This window comes from Chenopodium quinoa, unplaced genomic scaffold, assembly GCF_001683475.1.
Source record: "Chenopodium quinoa cultivar QQ74 unplaced genomic scaffold, ASM168347v1, whole genome shotgun sequence".
Lineage (NCBI taxonomy): Eukaryota > Viridiplantae > Streptophyta > Magnoliopsida > Caryophyllales > Amaranthaceae > Chenopodium > Chenopodium quinoa.
In genome coordinates, this window is record NW_018744502.1 from 34,930 (window position 1) to 56,214 (window position 21,285).

Below are 21,285 nucleotides of genomic sequence, written 5' to 3' on the forward strand. Positions count from 1 at the left end.
TTTGTGTAGCATAGTTTTATAATATAGTTTGAGTTATGCCTAACAGTTCAATACTAAACGAAGCAAAGCAAGCAGTACATAATATGATTTGTAAAATCATGTTTATTACATTATATATTGCTGAAAGATTTCAATGTCAAAAATACCAGTTTGTTGTTTACAAAGTCTGGAAGATGCTGAGATGATAAACTGCTCAAATTGAAGCGAATAATATGGTCATAATTTAGAGATCCAATATATAGATGATCTTCAATCTTAATCCCGCTTGTGATGAGTGACATAGCTGGATCATAGACGTGCACTGTTGGGTTTCCCTCAAGATCTACACCAAGAATTCCGCCATTTCTCTGTATATGGCGTTTACTGATGTATCTGTCCATTATCAACAGGGACTTCCGTACAAATCTGTAGTGCCTTGCTTGCTCAAAATACGGATTAAGCCACTGGTGTTCATCGTAACAGACAGGACAATTACACCATTCAATAAAGGCACTTTAATCATCAATTAAAGTTTAAGAAGTTTGAAAGCCTTACAGAGGACATCGCGATCCAGTATCTGTTCTGCCCATCGCTATGGATGTTATCCGGAAAACCAGGTAGATTATCGATGAATACATCAACTTCCCCCTTCCTGCTACCTTGTATCCAATATGTTTTGCACCTTTTCCTGCATTGTTAGAATGAATTGAGTGGCGCATACACCAGATAGTTGAACATCATTCTGATATACGTCTAATGCTTAATGACTTGGAGGATAAATTTCGATCAAAGAAAACGATTAGTGCAGTCTGTGATTAGTGGTAGTTTAAGAGCGAAAACTTGAAAGCTTACAAAGGCGTTTCACAAAAGATGAGTGAATTCTGATCAGGCGAAACTGTAACTCCATTGGGGAAGTAGAGGTCTTCAAGTAGAACTTTTGTTTCTCTAGTATTGTTGTCATAGCTCAGTAGTCTGCCATACGGTCTGTATTCTAAGATGTCGTTCAAGTAATTATGAAACCCGTATTTGTATGAAGCATCTGTGAAATATATTGTACCATCTCTAGCAATATCAACACCATCTGTGCACTTGAATTTCTTTCCTGCAGCTTCATTAGTAAGTAGACTGATTTCTTTGTTCATTGTGATTTTCAGCAGGGCATGTGAAAATAAATGTCACATTATAATAACACCATAAGGCTTTTCAACCAATTCAAATCAAATAGTATAAAAGCATTAAATTATTTTATAAGTTCAACTCTCAGATAAACCTCCCAGTTTTTGGGAAATGTAAGAGGGACGTGAATCCAAGCGGTACAACCGTTGTATGAGAAAATGTACGTTGAATTGGTTTAATCCCAAACTAACAAGTTTCAACCTGGTTTGGATTAATTCATCCAAACTTTGCTTGGATTATTGCTTAACATACCAAACTGAATGTTCAAACTAACTTAAGGTGTGTTTTATTCATGTGATTGTCACTTCTCTGAACTTTATCTTATATGAAATTGTTTAAATTTATCTTAGTTGTAACTTAAACTTGGTGAGCTAAACAAGGGCTTTGAATTGGCCTCAATATGTCCATATTGTTTGGATAGAAACATTCAAGTTAAATCATCTTACCCTTTGTAAAAACATGTACTTGTACTTCAAATACAAATTATAGTAAGGACTTTTTCAGGTTATGAACCCTTGTAAAGTTGTAATTCACATTGTGTCTTTGCAAAATTATATAATCCCTTTTAGTTTTGAACTATGATTCGATTACACAAATATAGTGTCTGTCTCGGACGTGATATCTCAAGGCCGAGTCAGACACTAATCGAATAGCCCTCGTATAAGTGCTGCCCTGCTCATAAGTTAGTAATGTACCTTGCAAGCATCAGCAACAACGATATGATCCCCATTATTTAGCAATTCCAAGTGGGCGCCCACCGGTATTGACCCAATCCTCAACCACAAAGTCAACACCGGATTCACCAACCTTGATCCGCTTGATCCATCCATCTGCACAACCAGTATACATGTACCGTGATCTAGGCTCATAAGCCACATCCTCGGGGCCGAAGACTTGACCAGACACGATGAACTCCGACTCCTTAAGAACCCCACTGTTGATTTTTGTTGCCGTAGGTACCTTTTTATTGGTTAACTCGTGTGCAGGAAGTGATGCTGGATCAAACGGGTCAGCTTGGTACAATAAAACTACAGCTACTGCGAATACTATTGGAGCGACGTGTAAAGCATAATCTACTAGCGGCTGCAGTTGTTGCGCCTAATGGATTAGGGTTTGACTCGGCCATGATGTCTAGAGGCTAAGGAAAGTCGGACAAAGTACAAGAGTGTTAACTGAAAAAGACTAGAGAGTAAATATTGGGAAATTCTTACTTTTGCTACCACTCAAACACCCCTATTTCACTTTTGCTACCCATCATAAATTTTATTTTATTTTGCTACTACCTAAAATCACATAAGTTATATTTCACTACCACTTAACAGTTTCAATTACAATTTCCGTTAGTGAGATCCAGCAATCCTCACTGTCACCTTCTGGCCACCCCTCCCTCCTCAGCCGCCCTAACTACCTCCCCGTCAGCCACCAAAAAATAATTTTTTTTTTTTTAAAAAAAAAAGAGCCTAGCCCCTCCCCATCAGCCACCCCTCCCCCTTTACTGCTAGTGCTAGGTACATCTTCCAACCGGCGCAGGCTTTCCCCCATCGCCGCGACCCTAACCCAACCTTTCAGCCACCGTACCATCCCTACTCCTCTCAACTACCCACAAAAACTCTTCCCACCGCACCACCATTACTCACCTTCAACCTCTCGCAACACCACCAAAATGCGTCGCTATTGCTGCTGCTCCTCCCTTCGAACAAGTCGCCCTACTCCCGAGCACCAAAAATCGGCATCTCTAACCCTAAACCACCAGCCTGAAACCACCCTAAACATGATTTAGGGTTTCGTTTATGGTGGTGTCGGGCTAGTGTTTAAGGGTTAGGGGTGGCTGTTTTGGGTGGGGGATGGGGAGGTAGGGTTGTTTTCCGGTTTCGGGGTGGGGGTTGGGGCAGCGAGAAGGGGATAAGGGAGGTGGGCTGCGTAGGTGGAGGAAAGGGAGGGGGATTGGAGTCACCAGCGCCGGGCGACGCTTTGGGCGCCGACAGGGGGTAGGGTGGCTGATGGGAGGGGGCTGGCAATTGAAGGTAGTGGCTGGGTTTTTTTTTTTTTTTTTTTTTTTTTAAACATTAAAATTTTTTTTTTGAATAAACTTAACGGAACCCTATCGGATTCCGTTAAGTGGTAGCAATTTTTAACAAAATTGTTTATGTATGGTAATAAAATAAAATTAAAATTTTCCCGGCTAGTAAAAGTGAAATACGTGTTTTTCTGTAGCAAAAATGAAATTTTCCTAAATATTACAAAGACCCACCAACAAAGTTTGTACTATACGTTGTTCACAAATTTGGATTCATGTGACTCTTCAAGAAGGGCTTTAATAACCTTTCAATAATTTAATTTGTGATATACTTTTTTTTTTTTTTTTTTAAATACTATACATAGTCTTTAGGGCTACATATAATCATTAAATACGCACTAGAAAATTGTATAAATTTAGGAAATCATAGAAATATAAACACTAATTACACTGATTTATGCGTGTTTTTGTCATGAATTCCTAATTTTATACAATTTTCAAGAGTGTATTTAATGCTTATAAAGGGCTACATATAGCATTACCCTTTTTTTTAAGTGTCCCAATTTTAAAAAACAACCGTTTTTATTTAAATGCCCCGTTATCAAATTTAGAAACCCAATCAAATTATATATTATCTCTCTCTCTTCCTTTTGACCCACCATTATTTTATAATATTTCTTCCTCTCACATTCTACCTAGTAGTCCTCTATTTATATTTTTCTCTCTTACTTTTTCAAACTTTTATTCCTAACCATACCCATTTATATACGAGTATTAATTTACTTTTTTGCCTAAAACTCCGAGCAGACCCCAATGGGGCACTTAAAAAAACGGAGGGAGTATCCGTCTACAAAGCTGAGCACGGATTGAATATTCAATTAGAAAGGGATTTCCTATAACATACTTGCCTCCGTTTCTTTTTTCATCCCATTTGTTATCTTAATACTATTTATAAGATGAGAGAATCTTCTAAATTACTGTTAATATGTAAGACATAACATAACCGCATACATCTTCCGTTTCAAACTGAGATCATTGGGTAATATGTAAGACATAACATCTTTCGTTTCAACATCATTGGGTAAGATGGGTAATCTTATAATACCCAATACTCTAATCTTATACATCATTGGGTAATCTTATAATACCCAATACTATAATCTTATACGCAATACTATATTATAATATTATGTTATAAGATTACCCAATACCTAACTGAGACATAATAATCCAATACTATAAGATATTATACCTCACATTGGGTAATATCAGTTGATGGGTAATCGTATACGTAGTAATACCCAATACTATAATCTTATACTGTCTTATAACATAATACCCAACATAAGACATAACATATTACACATACTATGTCTTACAACATAATACCCCATACTATGTCTTCTGTTTCAAACTGACATCATTGGGTAATATGAAAGACATAACATAATCGCATACTATTTAGCAGCATGTGTAGCTAAATTAAGACTTAAGATATGAGGAGCATGAAGTGAACCAACATACAAATAGTTTCCAATTTTATTTCCAACTGAGATCATTGATAATTTTGGATCATAATAGTGAGCCACAAGATTTCCTTCCAGATCAACTGCACCCAATCCTCCATTTTTCTCCATGTGCGGTCGACCAATATATCTTGTTATAATTGCCAACCCTTTTCTAATAAAAGGGTACCTCAACGCTATATCCCAATATGGCTTTGGTGACTGTTACAACATAATATCAAACAAAACTTAGTATGGTACGAAAGTATATAAAATGGGAAAACAATATGTACTCCATATATGGATATATCTAATAGATGACAGGTCTTTTATCATGTTTTTCAATACATATAAGGAAAAAGATCAAATACCGTAGAAAATGCAATCCAGTAGTGGCCTTCATCATCGTATCTAATATTATCAGGCATACCAGGCAAATTATCGGCAAAACTTTCCAATGTTCCTTGCTTTTCCCCTTCTCGAATGTACTTCTTACATCTTCTCCTGTAATTATAAAATGTAATTAATATTCAGTAGCAATGTGCAATTAAGCGAATCGAAGTTCAAACACAATTTTTATGTACAATTTTCCTCACATCATACACAAGATTGACATTTATCTAGCTAGTGAGTCTACAACTCCACAAAATTTTACCTTAGTTGTCACGTTACATATTAAAGTTACACATGATAAATAATTTCAGACTTTTAAAATGTATATTACTCCATGTGTTCCATCTAATATGGTCTCATTGCAACAAAAAAACTACAGTAATATCGTTTCAAATGAGGCAATTTTAGTGAGACGAAAAAAGGAAATGTTAATGAAACTAAAAGGTGGCAAAACCAAAGGCTTACATGACAGTCTCACAAAAGATGACGGATATTTGATCCGCAGAGATTTGAACTCCATTAGCAAAGTAAAGATCTCGAACTAGAATTTTTGTTTCTTTGGTGATGGGATCAAAGCTCAACAAACTACCATGAGGCTTGCCTTCGAAAACGTCGAAAATAAAATTAGGCAGGCTATATTTATATGAAGCTTCTGTAAAATAAATCATCCCATCTTTAGCAATATCAACTCCATCTGCAAATTTCAATTTTCTGCCCTCTACCTCATCTGTTAATAGCTCCACCTTGCCTTCTACACTTACATTCAATACTCCCTACCACACAAACATTAAGCAGATTATAATTACGGAATAATAGCTCTTAAGACCCTAAAGAGTCGAAATTAATAAGAGAAAGCGTAAGCATTTGGATATAGTAACCCCATTTGATCATTGTAGTAATTTAACCATCATTACTCAATTAAATTTGTAATCGGGAGACATGAAGATTTTATTTGAGGGCATAGGAGGTATCATTAAACATACTCTCTTTGCCCTCATTTGTTGTTACATTGCATTTTTGTGAGTCCTCCGTATTTTACTACAAACTGTGATCACAATGTATCACTAGCTGTCTAGTTGCACTACACGAAGTAAGAAATTAAAATACATTATCTCCATGTTTTTTTTAGGTGTTATACTTGACTGTCACATGCTTTTAGGCAATTTGATTGATTTTAATTTTCAGTGGAGGTAGTTGGAGTATCAAAATAGGTAATGGAAACATAGTGAGGTTAATAATTTATTAAATAGTAATCAATGTGATAAAAAAAAAATTAAATAACAAAAAAAAAACAAAAAAAATAATAGTGGGTGGGGCCCATGAGAGGAGAAGATATAATATTAAAATGTAGTTTTGGAAAAGAAAAAAAAAGTGTAATACTTGAAAAAAAAAAAAACGGCCACATCTATTACAAATTACTAAAAGCAAAACCAAAAGGGACATTTGACAACATGTTATTAAATATTTTCCCACCAATAACAGTAGCTACAAAAAAATATCTTCCACAATAATCCTTGCTTTACAAAATTATAACTTAACAAAAAAAAGATTGTATCTGATTTATTACATTTCCTTTACATAAAATATAAAACTAAACTTTCTAAAATATTAAATTGTTCAATATAATTTTATATGTGGCTATTTATTAAATTGTTCAATATGATTTTATACGTGGCCTCAAAACAAAAACCCTTTTCCTAATAATTATTGAACAACCGTGCATCTATTGCACGGGGCTTAACCTTGATAATTATAACACTAAAAAAAACACGGACGGATTATAGTCTATTGGATATGATCTTGTCGGATTTATTTTTAAATGTCTACTTTTAGTCTTTTAGAATATCATATATTTATATTATTAAGGTGATATCATATAATATATTCTTTCTTCGGTTGATGAGAAGGCAAGCCGAGTTAATTCAACATGTACATGGTACCGGAGCAAGACCCATGGTTTGGGATCTTTAATTGCTTGAGTAGTGAGTACACTAGGCCAAATAAAGTGGGTTCATGTGAGGGGGAGTGAAAAAATGCACTCTAGCCCATTAAACATCACATAAGACGAAATTTAAGGGACTTTACATGCGAGAGAGTGTTGAAGTATAAACTTCCCAAACAACTCATGTAATTATCCCACATTGAGGGGGGAGGGGAAAATAGTAAAACATTTTATAAGGCTATGAGGCTATTTCTCCTATTGGCATGTGATTTTGGGATAGAACCTCCTTTGATCTTGTAAAGTAGACCCTATCTCTTTCTCTCTCTTGGTGACTGGTACAGCCAGGCCCGTATTTTCAGAAAACAAATGGAGATAAATTTGCAAGTAAAAGTCGAAAATGTGTATTTTCGGGTATCCATTTGGAAAGGAAAGATGGGAGTTGTATGATCTTGATACAAAGGAGTTTTTCATTTCTCATGAGTTTGTTAAAGATACGTTTCCGATTGCTAGCTCCAAAGATGTGAATATTCTGCCTCTTGTGAATGACACAAATAATGACATTCACAATGACTTTGCGGCCTATGATAATAATAACATTGATGTTGACGATATGACTTATGAAATTGATGAAATTATGCAAGGACATGTCACGCTAGAGCCAACCCCCACTGCTGAAGAAATGCATACTATAGCATATACTGAGGAGCATGCCACGAATCAGGCCACTTCGTTGCTACCTTCGGGCGCTGGCCAGGCATGTACGTTGAGTTGGTTCACTAACACAGTGTACATGCACCCATGCTAATCTCCCTCTCACATTGTGGCCACATGCACTTGCAACTGCCACATATCTCATTAATAGGCTTCCCACTCCGACTCTAGATAATCAATCTCCTTATCTTAAGTTATTTGGCACTTCACCTCAATATCATAAGCTTAAAAATTTTGGATGTTTATGTTACCCTTGGCTAAAGCCATATTCCTCTCATAAGTTGGATCCTAAGTCTCTGCCTTGTGTATTTGTTGGGTACTCACCAACTCAAAGTGCCTACTATTGCTTACACCCCTCAACTAATCGTATTTATACATCAAGGCATGTGATATTTGTAGAAGATGTGTTTCCTTTTGCTGATTTGTGCAGAAACTATTCTACTCCTTCTAAGGTCCCTTCGGTGGAAGAATGGTGTGTCATTAATGTGCCAATTATATCACCAATGCAAGCCCCAACACCACCTGTGCAACACTCACAACCACACCCTCCTTCACCCAATGCTTCCGCCACAATACCCACGCCATCATCCACCTCCCCACCATCACCACCACCTCCACCTCCCCCCCCCCTCCCTGTTCAACTAGGACGATTGTTACAAGGCTCCAGAATAATATCATTAAACCAAATCCAAAATTTGCTTACCATATCACCACAACTTCACCACGAACCGAGCCCACAAACATTACTCAAGCTTTGAAAGACCCTCAATGGCGTGCTGCCATGACAGAAGAACATGGTGCTCTAACCCGTAACCGTACTTGGGATCTTGTACCCTCACACTTATCTCAAAATTTGGTTGGTTGAAAATGGGTTTATCGCATCAAATGCAAGTCCGATGGCACTATTGAATGCTACAAAGCTCGACTAGTAGCCAAGGGGTTTCACCAACGCCCAGGTATTGACTTTTCAGAGACATTTAGTCCTGTGATAAAGCCAACTACGGTGCGGTTAATGCTTTCTCTTGCGGTGACAAATAATTGGTCAATTAGACAATTGGACATCAACAATGCTTTTCTCCAAGGCTCTCTCAAGGAGGATGTTTATATGTCACAACCACCAGGTTTTATTGACAAGGATAAACCTACTCATGTGTGCAAACTTCGTAAAGCAATCAAATACACAAATCTAATAACAATTATTCAAAACCTTATATGGTATCATGAGCTATTGATCCAACTTTTTTTTTCGCTTCCGCTACTATCATGACTACACCATCAAAACCCTTTGTCAACGAAGACAAATGATGGTGACCATATTCAACTTCCCTCTCGGATAGCTCCAAACTCCTTATGAAGAAACAATCCCTCTTTGACACCCTGTAGTTTATCTATCATGGAATGTCTGCAAAACTAATTTTTAATTCTGCACCATGTAGTTTTATCTACCACGAAATGCCAATTATTAATATTTTTTCTTTTTCTCTAAACCCTCTAAGAGAACCATAATTCGACACCATGTAGTCTTTCTACCAAGGATAGCCAACTATCAATTATTATTTTCTCCACACCCCTTACGGAGAACAAAATCATTTTCGACAACCCGTAGTTTATCTACCAAGTGTTGTCAAGCATAAACTATTTCTCCAAACTCTTATGGAGAAACCTACTCACTACCTTGTGCTGCAAGATTGGCCTTGTCTACAGACCGTCCATCTTACGGGGGCGTGTTAAGGAATAGTCGTATTTCAAGATTGGACTTTCCCTTCGACCGTCCATTTTGAGGGGGAATGTAAATGAATAACTTCAGTTATTCTATTTTTATCTTTAGTAATACTCTTAGCCTACGAGCTTTCTGTTTGTACTTAGTCTTCTCTTAGTTAGTCAAAGCTTATCTTAACTAGCTTCCTAATAATAAGGATATTTATCCTTCTAGCTTATCTCATTAGGTTGTTAGCTTATTTAGTGGTATTAGTTACGTTCATTGTTTAGCTATAAATACAGCTTTGTAACTCTGATATTATCAAGCAATCAAATACACAAATCTAATAACAATTATTCAAAACCTTATACACTGCAGCAACAGCCTACTGATCAGCCCCTTGGCTGTGTATCACAACGGTAACAGCAACCTGCTGACCAGCTAGCAGTTGCTGGCCGAGGTCAGCAGCCTTCCACGGAGGAAGAGGTATTGGGGCATTCCACAATCAGTTAAGCTTCGAGACTACATCCCTTACTCGGTTTTTGCTATTAGTCCGTCCACTTTCGATCATTTCTCAAGTACTCTTTATCCTTTAGCACATTATATACGTTGTGACAATTTTTCTGTGAATTATTGGAAGTTTCTTACAGCAATTATCAAGGGTAACAATCCGAAAACTTTTAGGAAGCTAAGAAATATGATGATTGGGGACAATCTATGAAAGAAAAATTCAAGCTTTAGAAGATAATGGCACATGGACCTTAGACCGTCATCCACCCGGTAATAGAGGGCGTGGAAGTCAATGGGTCTACAAGACCTAGTTTTTATTGTCCAATGGGGATGTTGAGCGACTCAAATCTTGTTTGATAGTGTTTGGAAATCATCAGAAGGCATGAGTTGATTATGATGAAACATTTTCTCCAGTTGCAAAAATGACAACCACTACTAGAAAACAGGCGATTTCCAACATAATTTTCCCGTCGAAAACACTCAGTTTTCCGTCAGAAAACGTGTTTCCGTCGAAAACTGTCATCGTAAAAGTATTTGTCCGAAAAACGAGCTTTTCTGACGGAATTCAGGCGTCGGAAGAGATTTTCCGGCCCGAAAAAGTCCGTCGGAAAATCCTATAAAAAACCAAAAAAAACCACGTTGCACCACCAGCGCCACCAGCCTCCACCGCCACTAATAAAAAAAAACTAAAAAAAAAACCACCATCGCCACCAGCCCCCACCACCCTGACCCTAACCCTAACTGACCTTGACCCAAACCCATTCACCCTACTAACCTTGACCCAAACCCATTCACCCTAGCTGACCCACCCACCTAACCCTAAAATCACCAATAGCCATCACTAGACCTGTTCAATGGGTTAGGGGCCCATTTAAAGCCCTGATCCAGCCCTTTTATAAAAGAGTTTTATCCATCCAATATTTAAATGGGGCGAGCTTTTAAAGGGTTATTAAATAATGGGCTTTTAAAGGGTTGGGTCTAAATTAAAAAGGGCTGAAATTGGATAACTCTTATAAGACTTTTTTTATCTTAAAAACTTCCTAACATCAAATTATAATACCTTGAAAAAAAAATTCTCAATTTCCCCCAAATTATGAACCCTAAAAAATTCTCAATTTCCCCCAAATTATTATACTCGAATGCATAAATTGTTCAGATTTATCATCTGATTAATGTTATTGTTCTTCCTTTATTCTTATCATCATCAATTCATCGACTTCGATATCTAGATCGTATGAGAAGCAATTAGATCTCTCGCTTCGCAATTTTCTCTCTTCTTCTTCAATTGATTCTAGCATTTCATTCTGAGGTAATCCACACATAATTAGGTAGTACATTTTTTCTTGATTTGTTGATTTGCTTGATTGTACTACTTGCTGAGATCGTGGATTGATGTTGGAGTGCTACTTGCTTGTACTCTGTATTATACCAATTTTTGTATAGTTTTCGTTCATGAATTTGATTGCTCTTTTTGAATTTGAATGCTTCACATTTTTGTATATTATTTGTGATTATATCCATAATATCTTGATTGTTGTGGGCCTTTTTGGAGAGTTTCTTAACCCGATTTATGGGGAGATATAATTGGAAATCGGTTACAAAAATCATATATAATCTTATGCTATTATATATTGCTTGATTTGCATCTGCTGATCTAAAAGTGTAATGCAATAAGTTCAGTCAGGGACAATGACTAAACATAATAAATATTTATACTTAAGAATATAATCAAGGAGCATGTTTGAGATCAAGTGTTATGAACCTTTTGGGTGTCTTTTGTTAAATCACTTTGTTTGCTGCTTAAGAATACTAGAGTAGCTTCATTTTACAACAAAAACTGGTCATTGTTGAAAATATCATTTCTCCATTGTCTTTGTTTTTTCAAAACGAAGTTGACAGACTACTAATTATTATTATTTACCTACTTTTGCAGTTTTTTTTAACCATGAAAAGTGAAGCAACTACAACATCAATGTCGGTAGATGATGAGGTTGATGAATCTAATGCCGCCCGTAAGCGTAAATGGAGTAGGAAATCTAAAGTTTGGCAAGAAATGACAGAAGGAAAGAATGCTAAAGGTGAGCGAATTGCTATTTGTAAGCATTGTAAAGTGGAGTTAATTACCCACAAAAATAGTGGCACATCTCATTTAATACGTCATTTGCTTGAAGTGTGTAAAAAACGATCTACTGGACTTCCACTTGGGGAGGCGGTTGATGATGAGGAAGAATTTGTTTTTTATATGAGTGAATTAAGAAAGGAGATTTTATTGTATGTTGTTGAAGGTTCTCATTCTTTTTCAATCGTGGAAGAAAAAGGTTTTAGGCGGATGATGTTAAAGTCTAATCCTAAATTTAAACCATTTAGTCGAACAACTTTAAGTAGAGACCTTTTTTCTTTGTATGCCTCTTATAGAGAGAAATAAAAAAAATTTTGAGGAGTGCACCCGGACGAATATGTTTGACAACTGATAATTGGAAATCATCACACACTTGGCAACATTACATTTGCATAACCGTCCATTTTATTGATCATGATTGGAAACTTCATAAAAGGATCATTAAGTTCACATCATTGTCACCCCCTTTTGATGGACAAAGCATCTCCGAAGAGATTTTTATGTTTCTTCACCAATGGCATTTAGATGACAAAGTGCTTAGCTTAACGGTTGACAATGCAAGTTACAATAATGTGATGGTTAAGTACATGAAAAATCGTCTTAGATCAAGGGGAATGTTGGTTAGTGGTGGTTGTTTTTTTCATATTAGATGTTGTGCTCATATCATCAATCTTATTGTCCAATCCGGTCTATCTTGTATTGAGAACATATTAGATAGGATTAGAAACTTGGTAAAATTAGTTATAAGATCATCTTCTAGAAGTAAGGATTTTTATGATACCGCTCAAAAGCATTTTCATTTAGAGGCTAAGAGGAAACTTTGTATGGACATGCAAGTTCGTTGGAACTCTACATATATGATGCTTGATAATGTGCTTTACTATAAAGATGTGTTTATTCATTTGGGGTCATTACATGCATCTTTCAAGAGTAATGTGCCTTTGGAGGATGAATGGGATAAATTGAGTGTTGTTCACAATTTTTTGAAACTCTTTTATGATGTTACATGTATGTTCTCGGCCAATAAGTCTCCAACTTCTAACATGTATTTTAAGGGAGCATGTATGGTACATCGTCGTTTACTTGAGACATCTAAAGGTCCAAATGAATTTTTAGCTCAAATGGTGTTACCTATGTTGGAAAAATTTGACAAAATAGGTCCGAGTATAACATATATCTAGCTTGTGCGGCAATTCTTGACCCAAGGTTTAAGTTAAAATTTGTGGAGTATTGTTTTAACAAGATATATGGTTCGGATGAGGCTATGTATCAAGTTGAAAAAGTGTTGAACACTTTAAAATCTTTGTAGAATGAGTATAAGTCAACATTTTCAACTTCCCCAATTGTTGCTCCCTCTACTACAAGTAGTAGGATTGAAGATGAAAACTTCTTTGATGATTATCAAAGCTATAGTTCTAGAATTACAAGGACTCAAACAAAAAAAGTCCCAACTTAAGTCATATTTGGAGGAATCGGAGCTAGACTTCCGGAGCTTGCAATATTGGCACGGGATCTTCTAACGATTCCGGTTAGTACGGTGGCTTCCGAGTCGGCTTTTAGTGTAGGGGGGAAAACTATATCTCTTAATCGTAGCTCATTGAAACCCTCAATGGTTCAAGCCCTAGTTTGTGTTCAAGATTGGCGCCGTGATGAATATAACATCCCTTCAAATTTGGATCGTGATTCTAGCTCGGATGATGATGAGGCCGTTGATGATGGAGATAATGATGATGAGGTTGATGATATTTTCCTATACTAGGTAATTGTTTTGATTTTTCTACTGTTATTATTATAATCTTGCTGTTTTTCTTATGTACTTAGTAATACAATGAATATAGTAACACTTAGAGCCAGGTTTATCAGCCTTGAATGCAACATCTGACTTGCTTCCAATTTCCTACTAACTGCTTTATTTGACTTGTTTTTAATCTTGTTTTTCCAATTGCTTATTCTGGATTGTTGTGTGACTTGTTTGGTTCATGATTGCTATGCAGGGGAATTACTATAGACTTATAGACTATTGTTTTTAAAAGGGATGCTAGGTGATAGTCAGACTCATAGTATGTTAGACTGGATTTTGTTTTGTTCATTTATAATCCTAATTGACTAATTGTATTATGCAAGCTAGTACATTCCAATTTCTTATATTAGGACTTATACGTACTTTGGTGTAAAATAATTATGATCTCCATTAGAATTTAAAAGTATAGAAAGTAGATGACATTATTGTACATTCCCTCAGCACTTGAAGGTCAGCACTTGTTTGCGGGGTATGCAATTCTCTAATCCTTTGTATGGTTGTTTGACAGAATCCCTGCTGTTGGTTTCCCTGGTTTGGTTAATGGTCAACATATGCCTGCTACCTCGACTACCCCTGAGAAATCAGGACGCACTACCACACGGAAGCGTGGAGAGAAAGAACTGGAGTTACTACTCATTAGTATCTAGTGAGTCACTTGATTGTAACAAATTTGTGTGTCTAATTTGTGTCAAGAGCATTTCTAAGTTACTTGATTGTAACAAATTTGTGACAAGAACATTGCTTAGTTCTCTATTTTTAACTTGTTGGCTAAGACCCTTTAAAGCCCTTTATAATTCTCTTATATTGTGTTTACTTCATGGTTGTTGTAGTTTGTTTTTACATTTTAAATTGGCCGGGCTGGGCTTAATGGCCCATGGATAAGTTTAGCCCATTTTGTATTATGCTTGGCCCGGCCCATTTAATATAAAGTCCGGCCCGGCCCGTTGAATAGGTCTAGTCGTCACCCACCTTACCCTAAAACCACCAACCACAATCGTCAACCACCTAACCCTAAAACCGACCCACCCTCCGAACCTTAAAATCGACCTGGACCACAACCCACACACCTAACCTAAAGATCGACCCACCTACTTAACCCTTTAAATCAACCCAGACAATGACCCACCCATCTAGCCCCTTAAACCGACCAAGATCCACCCACTGCAACCCTAAAACCACCAACGAGCCACCACCACCACAACCTAAATTTGTTTTTAAAAAAAAATTATAAACAAATGAAAGAAAATTAAAAACACCAAAACATACCTTAAATTGTGAAATTGGCCTCGAACTTCACCTAATTTTTGTTAATAAGGCTAAATTCAATCATGAAACTTCTAGATCTAGAATTTTCATGGTCGAATTTGACCTTAAAAACCTTTGAAAAATCAAAACGAACGGTGAAGAGGGCTGCAGCAGAGATCAACATGGCAGGAGGAGTAGCGGCACTGATTGGGTAGCGGCGTTTGGTAGGGGTGTTGGTTGGGCAGCGGCGTCCGGCGTGGGGAAATGAGAAGAAGAGAAGAGAGGAGGGAGGACGAGAGAGAAGAGAAAGGGAGGAGGAAAAGAAAAAGAGAAGAGAGGATGGAGGACAAGAAAGAAGAGAAAGGGAGGAGGAAAAGAAAAAGTGAAGGGAGAAAATAGAGCAGGAGGACGGAGAAGGAGAAAACCGAGAGAAATGAGGTGAGGAGAGGAGAGAGAAAGAGAGGAGATAGAGGAGAAAATAAAATGAAGGGGAAAGGGGGTGGCTAACTCAATTAGGGTTTGGGATTCTTCTTTGTTTTTTCATAACATTGAATTCCGTCGAAACTGTATAAATAAATTTTCGTCGAAAATTTCCGACGAACTTTATACTCCGTCCTTTCTTACGAAATTTAGTTCCATCGGTAATTATTAATTTTCGGACGGAAAAAATCCGTAGGAAATTTCCGACGGATTTAAGTTCTGTCGAAAATTTCAGACGAAAAATCTAAATCCGTCGAAAATTTCCGACGGAATTTAAATCTGTATGAAATTTTGTATTTTTCGACGGATTTTTTTGTCCGTTGGAACCTTTCCGTCGAAAATTTAGCTTTTTCTTGTAGTGAACGGTTCGGACCTGTTTTGCTATTATGGCTTCCAAAAATTGGGAGCTTTATCAAATGGATGTTCACAATGCCTTCTTACATGGTGATCTTGATGAGGAAGTCTACAAGAAGTTGCCTCCCAGGTTTAAAAGTTCGAATCCTTCTTTGGTTTGCAGATTACGTAAGTCATTTAATGGTCGGAAACAGGCTCCCAGTTGTTAATTTACAAAGCTCGTCACGGCTTTAAAATATTATGGCTTTCTTCAATCTTATTTAAATTATTCTTTATTTACATATACTAAGGGTAATGTTCAAATAAATGTTGTAGTTTATGTTGATGATCTCATTGTTTCTAGTAATGATTCCACTATACTTACTTTTTTAAAGCCTATCATAGTGATTGTTTTAAAAAGCCTATCATAGTGATTGTTTTAAGATGAAGGATATTGGTCCTTTGAAGTATTTTTTGGGTATAAAGGTGGCTTGAATTTCTTCAAGTTTATTTGAATGCCAATGAAAATATATATGTTGGAAATCTTTTCTGAAGTAGGTTTATTGGGAGCAGTGGGTTTTCGATAAAACAAAACCACAAACTTAGTCTAGCAAATAGCGATCTTCTTTCAGATCCAGAGTCGTATCGTAGACTTGTGGGTCGTTTGATCTATCTTGCGGTCACTCATCCTAATTTGGCATATTTTTTCATATTCTATCTCAGTTTATGCAAGATCCACGAAATGAGCATTGGGATGCGGCATTATGGGCGATCTGTTATTTAAAAGATACTCTGAGTTAGGGTATTGTTTTAAGTGTTGATTGTGATTTGAGTCAGTAGGGTTGGTGCAGTGTAACTCAAATTGGGCAGCTTACCCTCTCACTCTTCGATCCTTATGTAGTTGGCTTGTATTTCTAGGCAAATAACCTATTTCGTTGGAAAACAAAGAAACAACATACAATGTCACAGTCTTATGCATAGGCCAAATATAGGTCCATGGATGCGGTCACTTGTAAATTAAAGTGGCTTCAAGGTTTATTCTTTAGTTTAGGTGTACAACATAAGAATGTGATTAAGTTGTTTTATGATACTGATTCAACGTTACACATAGCAAGGAATCTTGTTTTCCATTAACGAACAAAGCACATGAGGTTGAATGTCACTTTGTTCGTGATACGATTAATGAAGGCTCGATTTCTCTTTCTCATCTTTCGACTTCTTCTCAACTTGCAGACATATTTACAAAGGCTCTCAGCAAACAACAATTTGATTTTTTTTTTTTATTTTCGGAGTTAGACATTTTTTAACCACATGCTCCAACTTGAGGTGGGGGGAGGGGGGATTGATAATATCGTATAATATTTTTGGGGATTATCTTATATTACCTCTGTTAATTATTCGTTGCAACTTTGGAATATTTTATATCTCACAAGTAATACCCCAAGTTGCAACTAATATTTAACACAGGTAGTATAATATTTAATTAGAATATATTATCTTGTATTATAGTTAATATCCTATTCTCCTAGAATATCTTGGATTCTAGGGTTAGTTAGTTATTTTGTAACATATATATTCTTTCATGTGTTAATGAGAAGGCAACACGCGTTTATACAGTTTCTACATATATCTTTGCATATACAAGGTTGGAGTTATTTTCCTTAAAATATTGCTCTATTTTTGTAAAATTATTTCATCGAGTTTGCTTCATACTATAAATAGCCTTAAGGTCATAAGCATCATTAACATTATGTTGGCCCTTCCAAAAAGACTCCAATATTCTTTATAATCAGCTAAAACTTTTTCGTTTTATATTTGCATGAAAAAAACTTATTCTTTTTTTTTCAGAAAGAACTAAGAAGTAGAAAAACTTAAAAACTAACTAAAAAGACCAAAAAAATAAACGGTCATTTACGAGCTTACACCGCCAACAATGTTAACGGAGAAACTAAACAACGAGGAACCTTACGACTTTGGCAAACCGTGAAGAATGAAAGAACTGTCCGATCAATATCTTCTAATAACCAAACACACGAAAATATCGGCAGATCTTATACTCCTGAGAAGAGACACCAACGTAGCACAATCCGTATAGATTAAAAGGAGAGAAAAACCATTCCGATAGGCTGAGTTGAGGGCCCATAACAAGTCTGTAACTCTGCCTGTATGGCGGAAGAAGCCCAAAAAGCTCTTGAGCAACCCCCTAAAACCACTGAAGAACGTGCACTACGGAAAATCCAACCTGCACCAGTATAATTATCCTGAGCGTAGCCTCCCAAGCTCCATCCATAGCTAGACAAAGATCCGGAATATCAGTAGAGGAATATCCGAAGGCAACCTAAACCATAAGACAAGGAGCGAGTAGGACTTAGGCTAACATTAACTAGCCAAAGACCTTGTAAACATTATAGCATTCTCAGACCTAGTTAGCAACTTTGAATAAATGTGAAAGATCGTAGCTGAGGCGAAAAATGATCTGGTTCCGTGTCAACCATAATGCACAAAAGAAGCAAACCACGTCAACCATAATGCACAAAAGAAGCAAACCAAAGAAATAAGATCCTTCCACTACTTGTTCCTACACCTGCAATTAAATCAGTGAACCCCTCCTCAAAAGATTGAAGCTGCACAAGACTCAAGTGAAAGCCGAGAGGATCATTAACCAAAAGATGGATAATGAAGGAGCAATTACGGAACAAATAAGAAGCCGTCTTAGGAGATTAGTGACAGAATACACACATGGGACTCACGGGTAATCCTATCATTTGAAGTAGGAGAAAAGGGTAAAGCGTTATGAAGAATCTTCCAGAAAAACATTTTAAACTTTAGAAGAATAGGAAAACCCCAAAAACGCTTCCACCAAGCATTAGAAGCTTGTTGACTTCTCACAGATACCATAGATTGATGAATTAGCATTGCGTAAGCAGACTTAGTTGAAAACTGACCATCACGTGTAAACTTCTAGTAAAATAAATCGGCTATAGGTTTTCGAGGATGCTTTGTAGAGAGAATATGAAGCGTAGTAGGATTATCAAAGAACCGATGAATCCTCAAAGGATTCCGCGCGTAAGAGCACGGATCAATAATAGAAGAGAGAAGAATCGAGATTTTCGACTCAAACAAACCAACCTTAAACTAAACTAGACCTCCTGGAGCCTAGTCATCCTCAAGAATCCGAACTTGAACCAGAATCCACTTTCCAAGAAAGACCTTGACCAGGGCTGACATCCCCAAACGCAAACTTTGACAACCGTAAGAAGACCTCGAGATTTTCCCTGGAGATAAAGAAAAGAGTGAGGGATACATGGCCGGAAACATACGAGAGATCAGGAGCTAAGGATGATGACGAATACGCCACCATTGCCTAGCTAGCAAAGCGGAGTTCAAGCATCTTAGACTGCAAAGACCCAGACCACCCAATCCTTTCAGAAGATGCAACAAGGATGTGGACCCTACATGATGATTTCTCGGGTTAGAGGATGCTCAAAGTGCAAGGTGGAAGCTCTCACATAGCTCACAAGGCAAGGAATGGCTAGCTTCAAGATTTGGTGATTGCGCTCACAAGCTACACTCGCATGAAACCGTGGTGTTGAACCCACCGTAAACTCCATTTCGGGACTTCCATATCTAGTGACGAACAAGAGGAGTGCACCACCTACATCAAAGAGTGCACGGAGGATATCCCCTGCTCTACTGGCACGGGGGCGCAGCCTGCTGGCGCCGGCGCGCCACCTGGGATCCCTGTTTCGTACCCAGAACTTCGCGAGCACGCATGCTCGTGAGAGGGTGCGCCCGTACGGGTCTATTTTTGGATGTCTTCCTTATTTCTCCTTAGTTAGTTATACTATAAATAGCTTTTCCTTCTATTTTTGATAAACAACTAAAATTAGACTTGAACTTCCATTTTTGTACTAGATTTTAAAGAGAGAAATTGGTGATTTCTACATTTGATCTTTTTTCTACTTAGAATGCAAGCACAATTTCTTTGATTTGATCAAAGTTTGTAAGATTATTCTTCTTGTTAATTTAATCCCTTTGCATTTGATTTTAACTAGTTGTTGCAATTTCAAGTTTATTGATTGATTTGATCTTGATTAGTTTGTTTGCAATGATGATGATGAATTTGATGATTAGTTAAGTTTTTCTTTTTTAATTAACTATGATTAGTGAGTAGAATCTTTTCTATGGTGATGGTGAAGCATGTATGAATGATGGATCATTGCTAATTGAAGGACTTTGATTGATTGAATGTTGTAATTAAATTGGTTGATAGAATTGTGCATGTATTTGGATTGATAGGAGTAGCTAACCTTGATTTTCAAGCTAGATTGCATTGTGATTCCTAATTACATGACCACTTGATTTAGGGATTGCATTTATTGATTGAATTTGATTTGTGATTCTTCTTCCTAGTCATTCATAGAGGAAACCTAGCTTGACTTCTAGGAGATAACCTCTTGAGTTCTTTTGGTTGCAATTACTATTTTCCCTTGAAACATTTGGTTAATCGATTCCCCTCGATTAGCATTCCTATCTTGATTGCATGTGGATCCTAATCCCTAGTGCTTTTGATATTGAATTTCTTCATTGATTTAGTTGCTTGAGACCATAGTTTACACAAACAACACCTCCCATTCTTAGAAGTAGCTTGACCCTAGGCTATAGTAGCTTTTCCCTATTCCTCGTGGTTCGACACTTGAATTACCCCCTATACTTTGTTTAGGATTGCTCGAGTGTTTACAAATTTTGTTGATAAGGTTTTGAACATATAACGACGTGTTAAAAACCCTCTATCAAATGGCGCCGTTGTCGGGGAATGGCGTAGTTTGCTTGCTATAGTTGTTGAGTCTATTTCATTTAATTTGAAAACACAAAAATATTCTCTCTTTAGGCTACATTAGTAGCCGAGCTACTAATTGTTTCTTTTGAGATTGTATGCATAGTACACGTGCCCGACCTCTAGTGCCTTTTGATCCAGAAATTGAAAGGACAATTTCTCGAAGGAGAGTTGCTTCAAGGTCCTTGAGCCCCAATCATTCACAAGAGGAAGTGCAACAAGAAGAAGAACAAGCAATCATGGGTGAAAATCCGAGAGTAGCCTTGAAGGAGCTAGGGATACCCGGTGCATATATGTTTGAAAGTGGCATAGCACCACCCACCACTCCTGCAAACGACTTTGAAATAAGACCCGCAATGATCATAATGATAGAGAGGCGACAATTTAGTGGAGCCAAGCACGAGAGTCCTTTAAACGACCTCAAGGAATTCGAAAAGTATTTCAATACCATCAAAGTGAATGGAGTTTCTCAAGAGTTTATCCGCCTAAAGCGTTTCCCTTTCTCACTCCTAAGGAGAGATTTGGAATAGTTGGATAA

At 37.0% G+C, this 21,285-nt stretch overlaps 2 protein-coding genes and 1 pseudogene across 3 annotated transcripts in view; 1 reads left to right on the plus strand and 2 right to left on the minus strand.

The window, feature by feature from the left end:
* Positions 1-54: 54 nt before the first annotated feature.
* LOC110698135 lies at positions 55-2,697 on the minus strand (annotated as a pseudogene).
* Positions 2,698-4,191: 1,494 nt separating this feature from the next.
* LOC110697941 (protein STRICTOSIDINE SYNTHASE-LIKE 7-like) overlaps positions 4,192-21,285 on the minus strand; it is a 33,101-nt gene continuing 16,007 nt past the window's right edge. The window contains exons 2-4 of the mRNA XM_021875344.1: positions 5,536-5,843; positions 5,049-5,181; positions 4,192-4,899 (exon numbers count right to left, since the gene is read on the minus strand). Of these exons, the coding sequence (XP_021731036.1) occupies positions 4,630-4,899; positions 5,049-5,181; positions 5,536-5,843 (711 nt within the window). The 3' untranslated portion in view covers positions 4,192-4,629. The remainder of the gene's footprint in view (positions 4,900-5,048; positions 5,182-5,535; positions 5,844-21,285) is intronic.
* LOC110697942 lies at positions 9,689-15,110 on the plus strand. Of its 2 annotated transcripts, XM_021875345.1 has the most exons (4): positions 9,942-11,241; positions 11,866-12,010; positions 13,741-13,810; positions 14,361-15,110. In XM_021875345.1, the coding sequence occupies exons 2-4, from the start codon at positions 11,878-11,880 to the stop codon at positions 14,497-14,499; spliced, it is 342 nt and encodes a 113-aa protein (XP_021731037.1). In that variant the 5' UTR covers positions 9,942-11,241; positions 11,866-11,877; the 3' UTR covers positions 14,500-15,110. The 2 variants fall into 2 exon arrangements, 1 of the variants encoding a protein (XP_021731037.1); XR_002506603.1 differs by lacking the exon at positions 9,942-11,241 and adding an exon at positions 9,689-9,930 and having other exon boundaries at positions 11,866-13,810; positions 14,361-15,104.

Bases quoted from the DNA above. Each gene is read 5' to 3' on its own strand.
- LOC110697942 (XM_021875345.1), top strand. From the start codon at position 11,878: ATGAAAAGTGAAGCAACTACAACATCAATGTCGGTAGATGATGAGGTT. The intron at 12,011-13,740 runs GTGAGCGAATTG...TCGTGATTCTAG, and splicing joins AGAAGGAAAGAATGCTAAAG to CTCGGATGATGATGAGGCCG. The intron at 13,811-14,360 runs GTAATTGTTTTG...GTTGTTTGACAG, and splicing joins ATGATATTTTCCTATACTAG to AATCCCTGCTGTTGGTTTCC.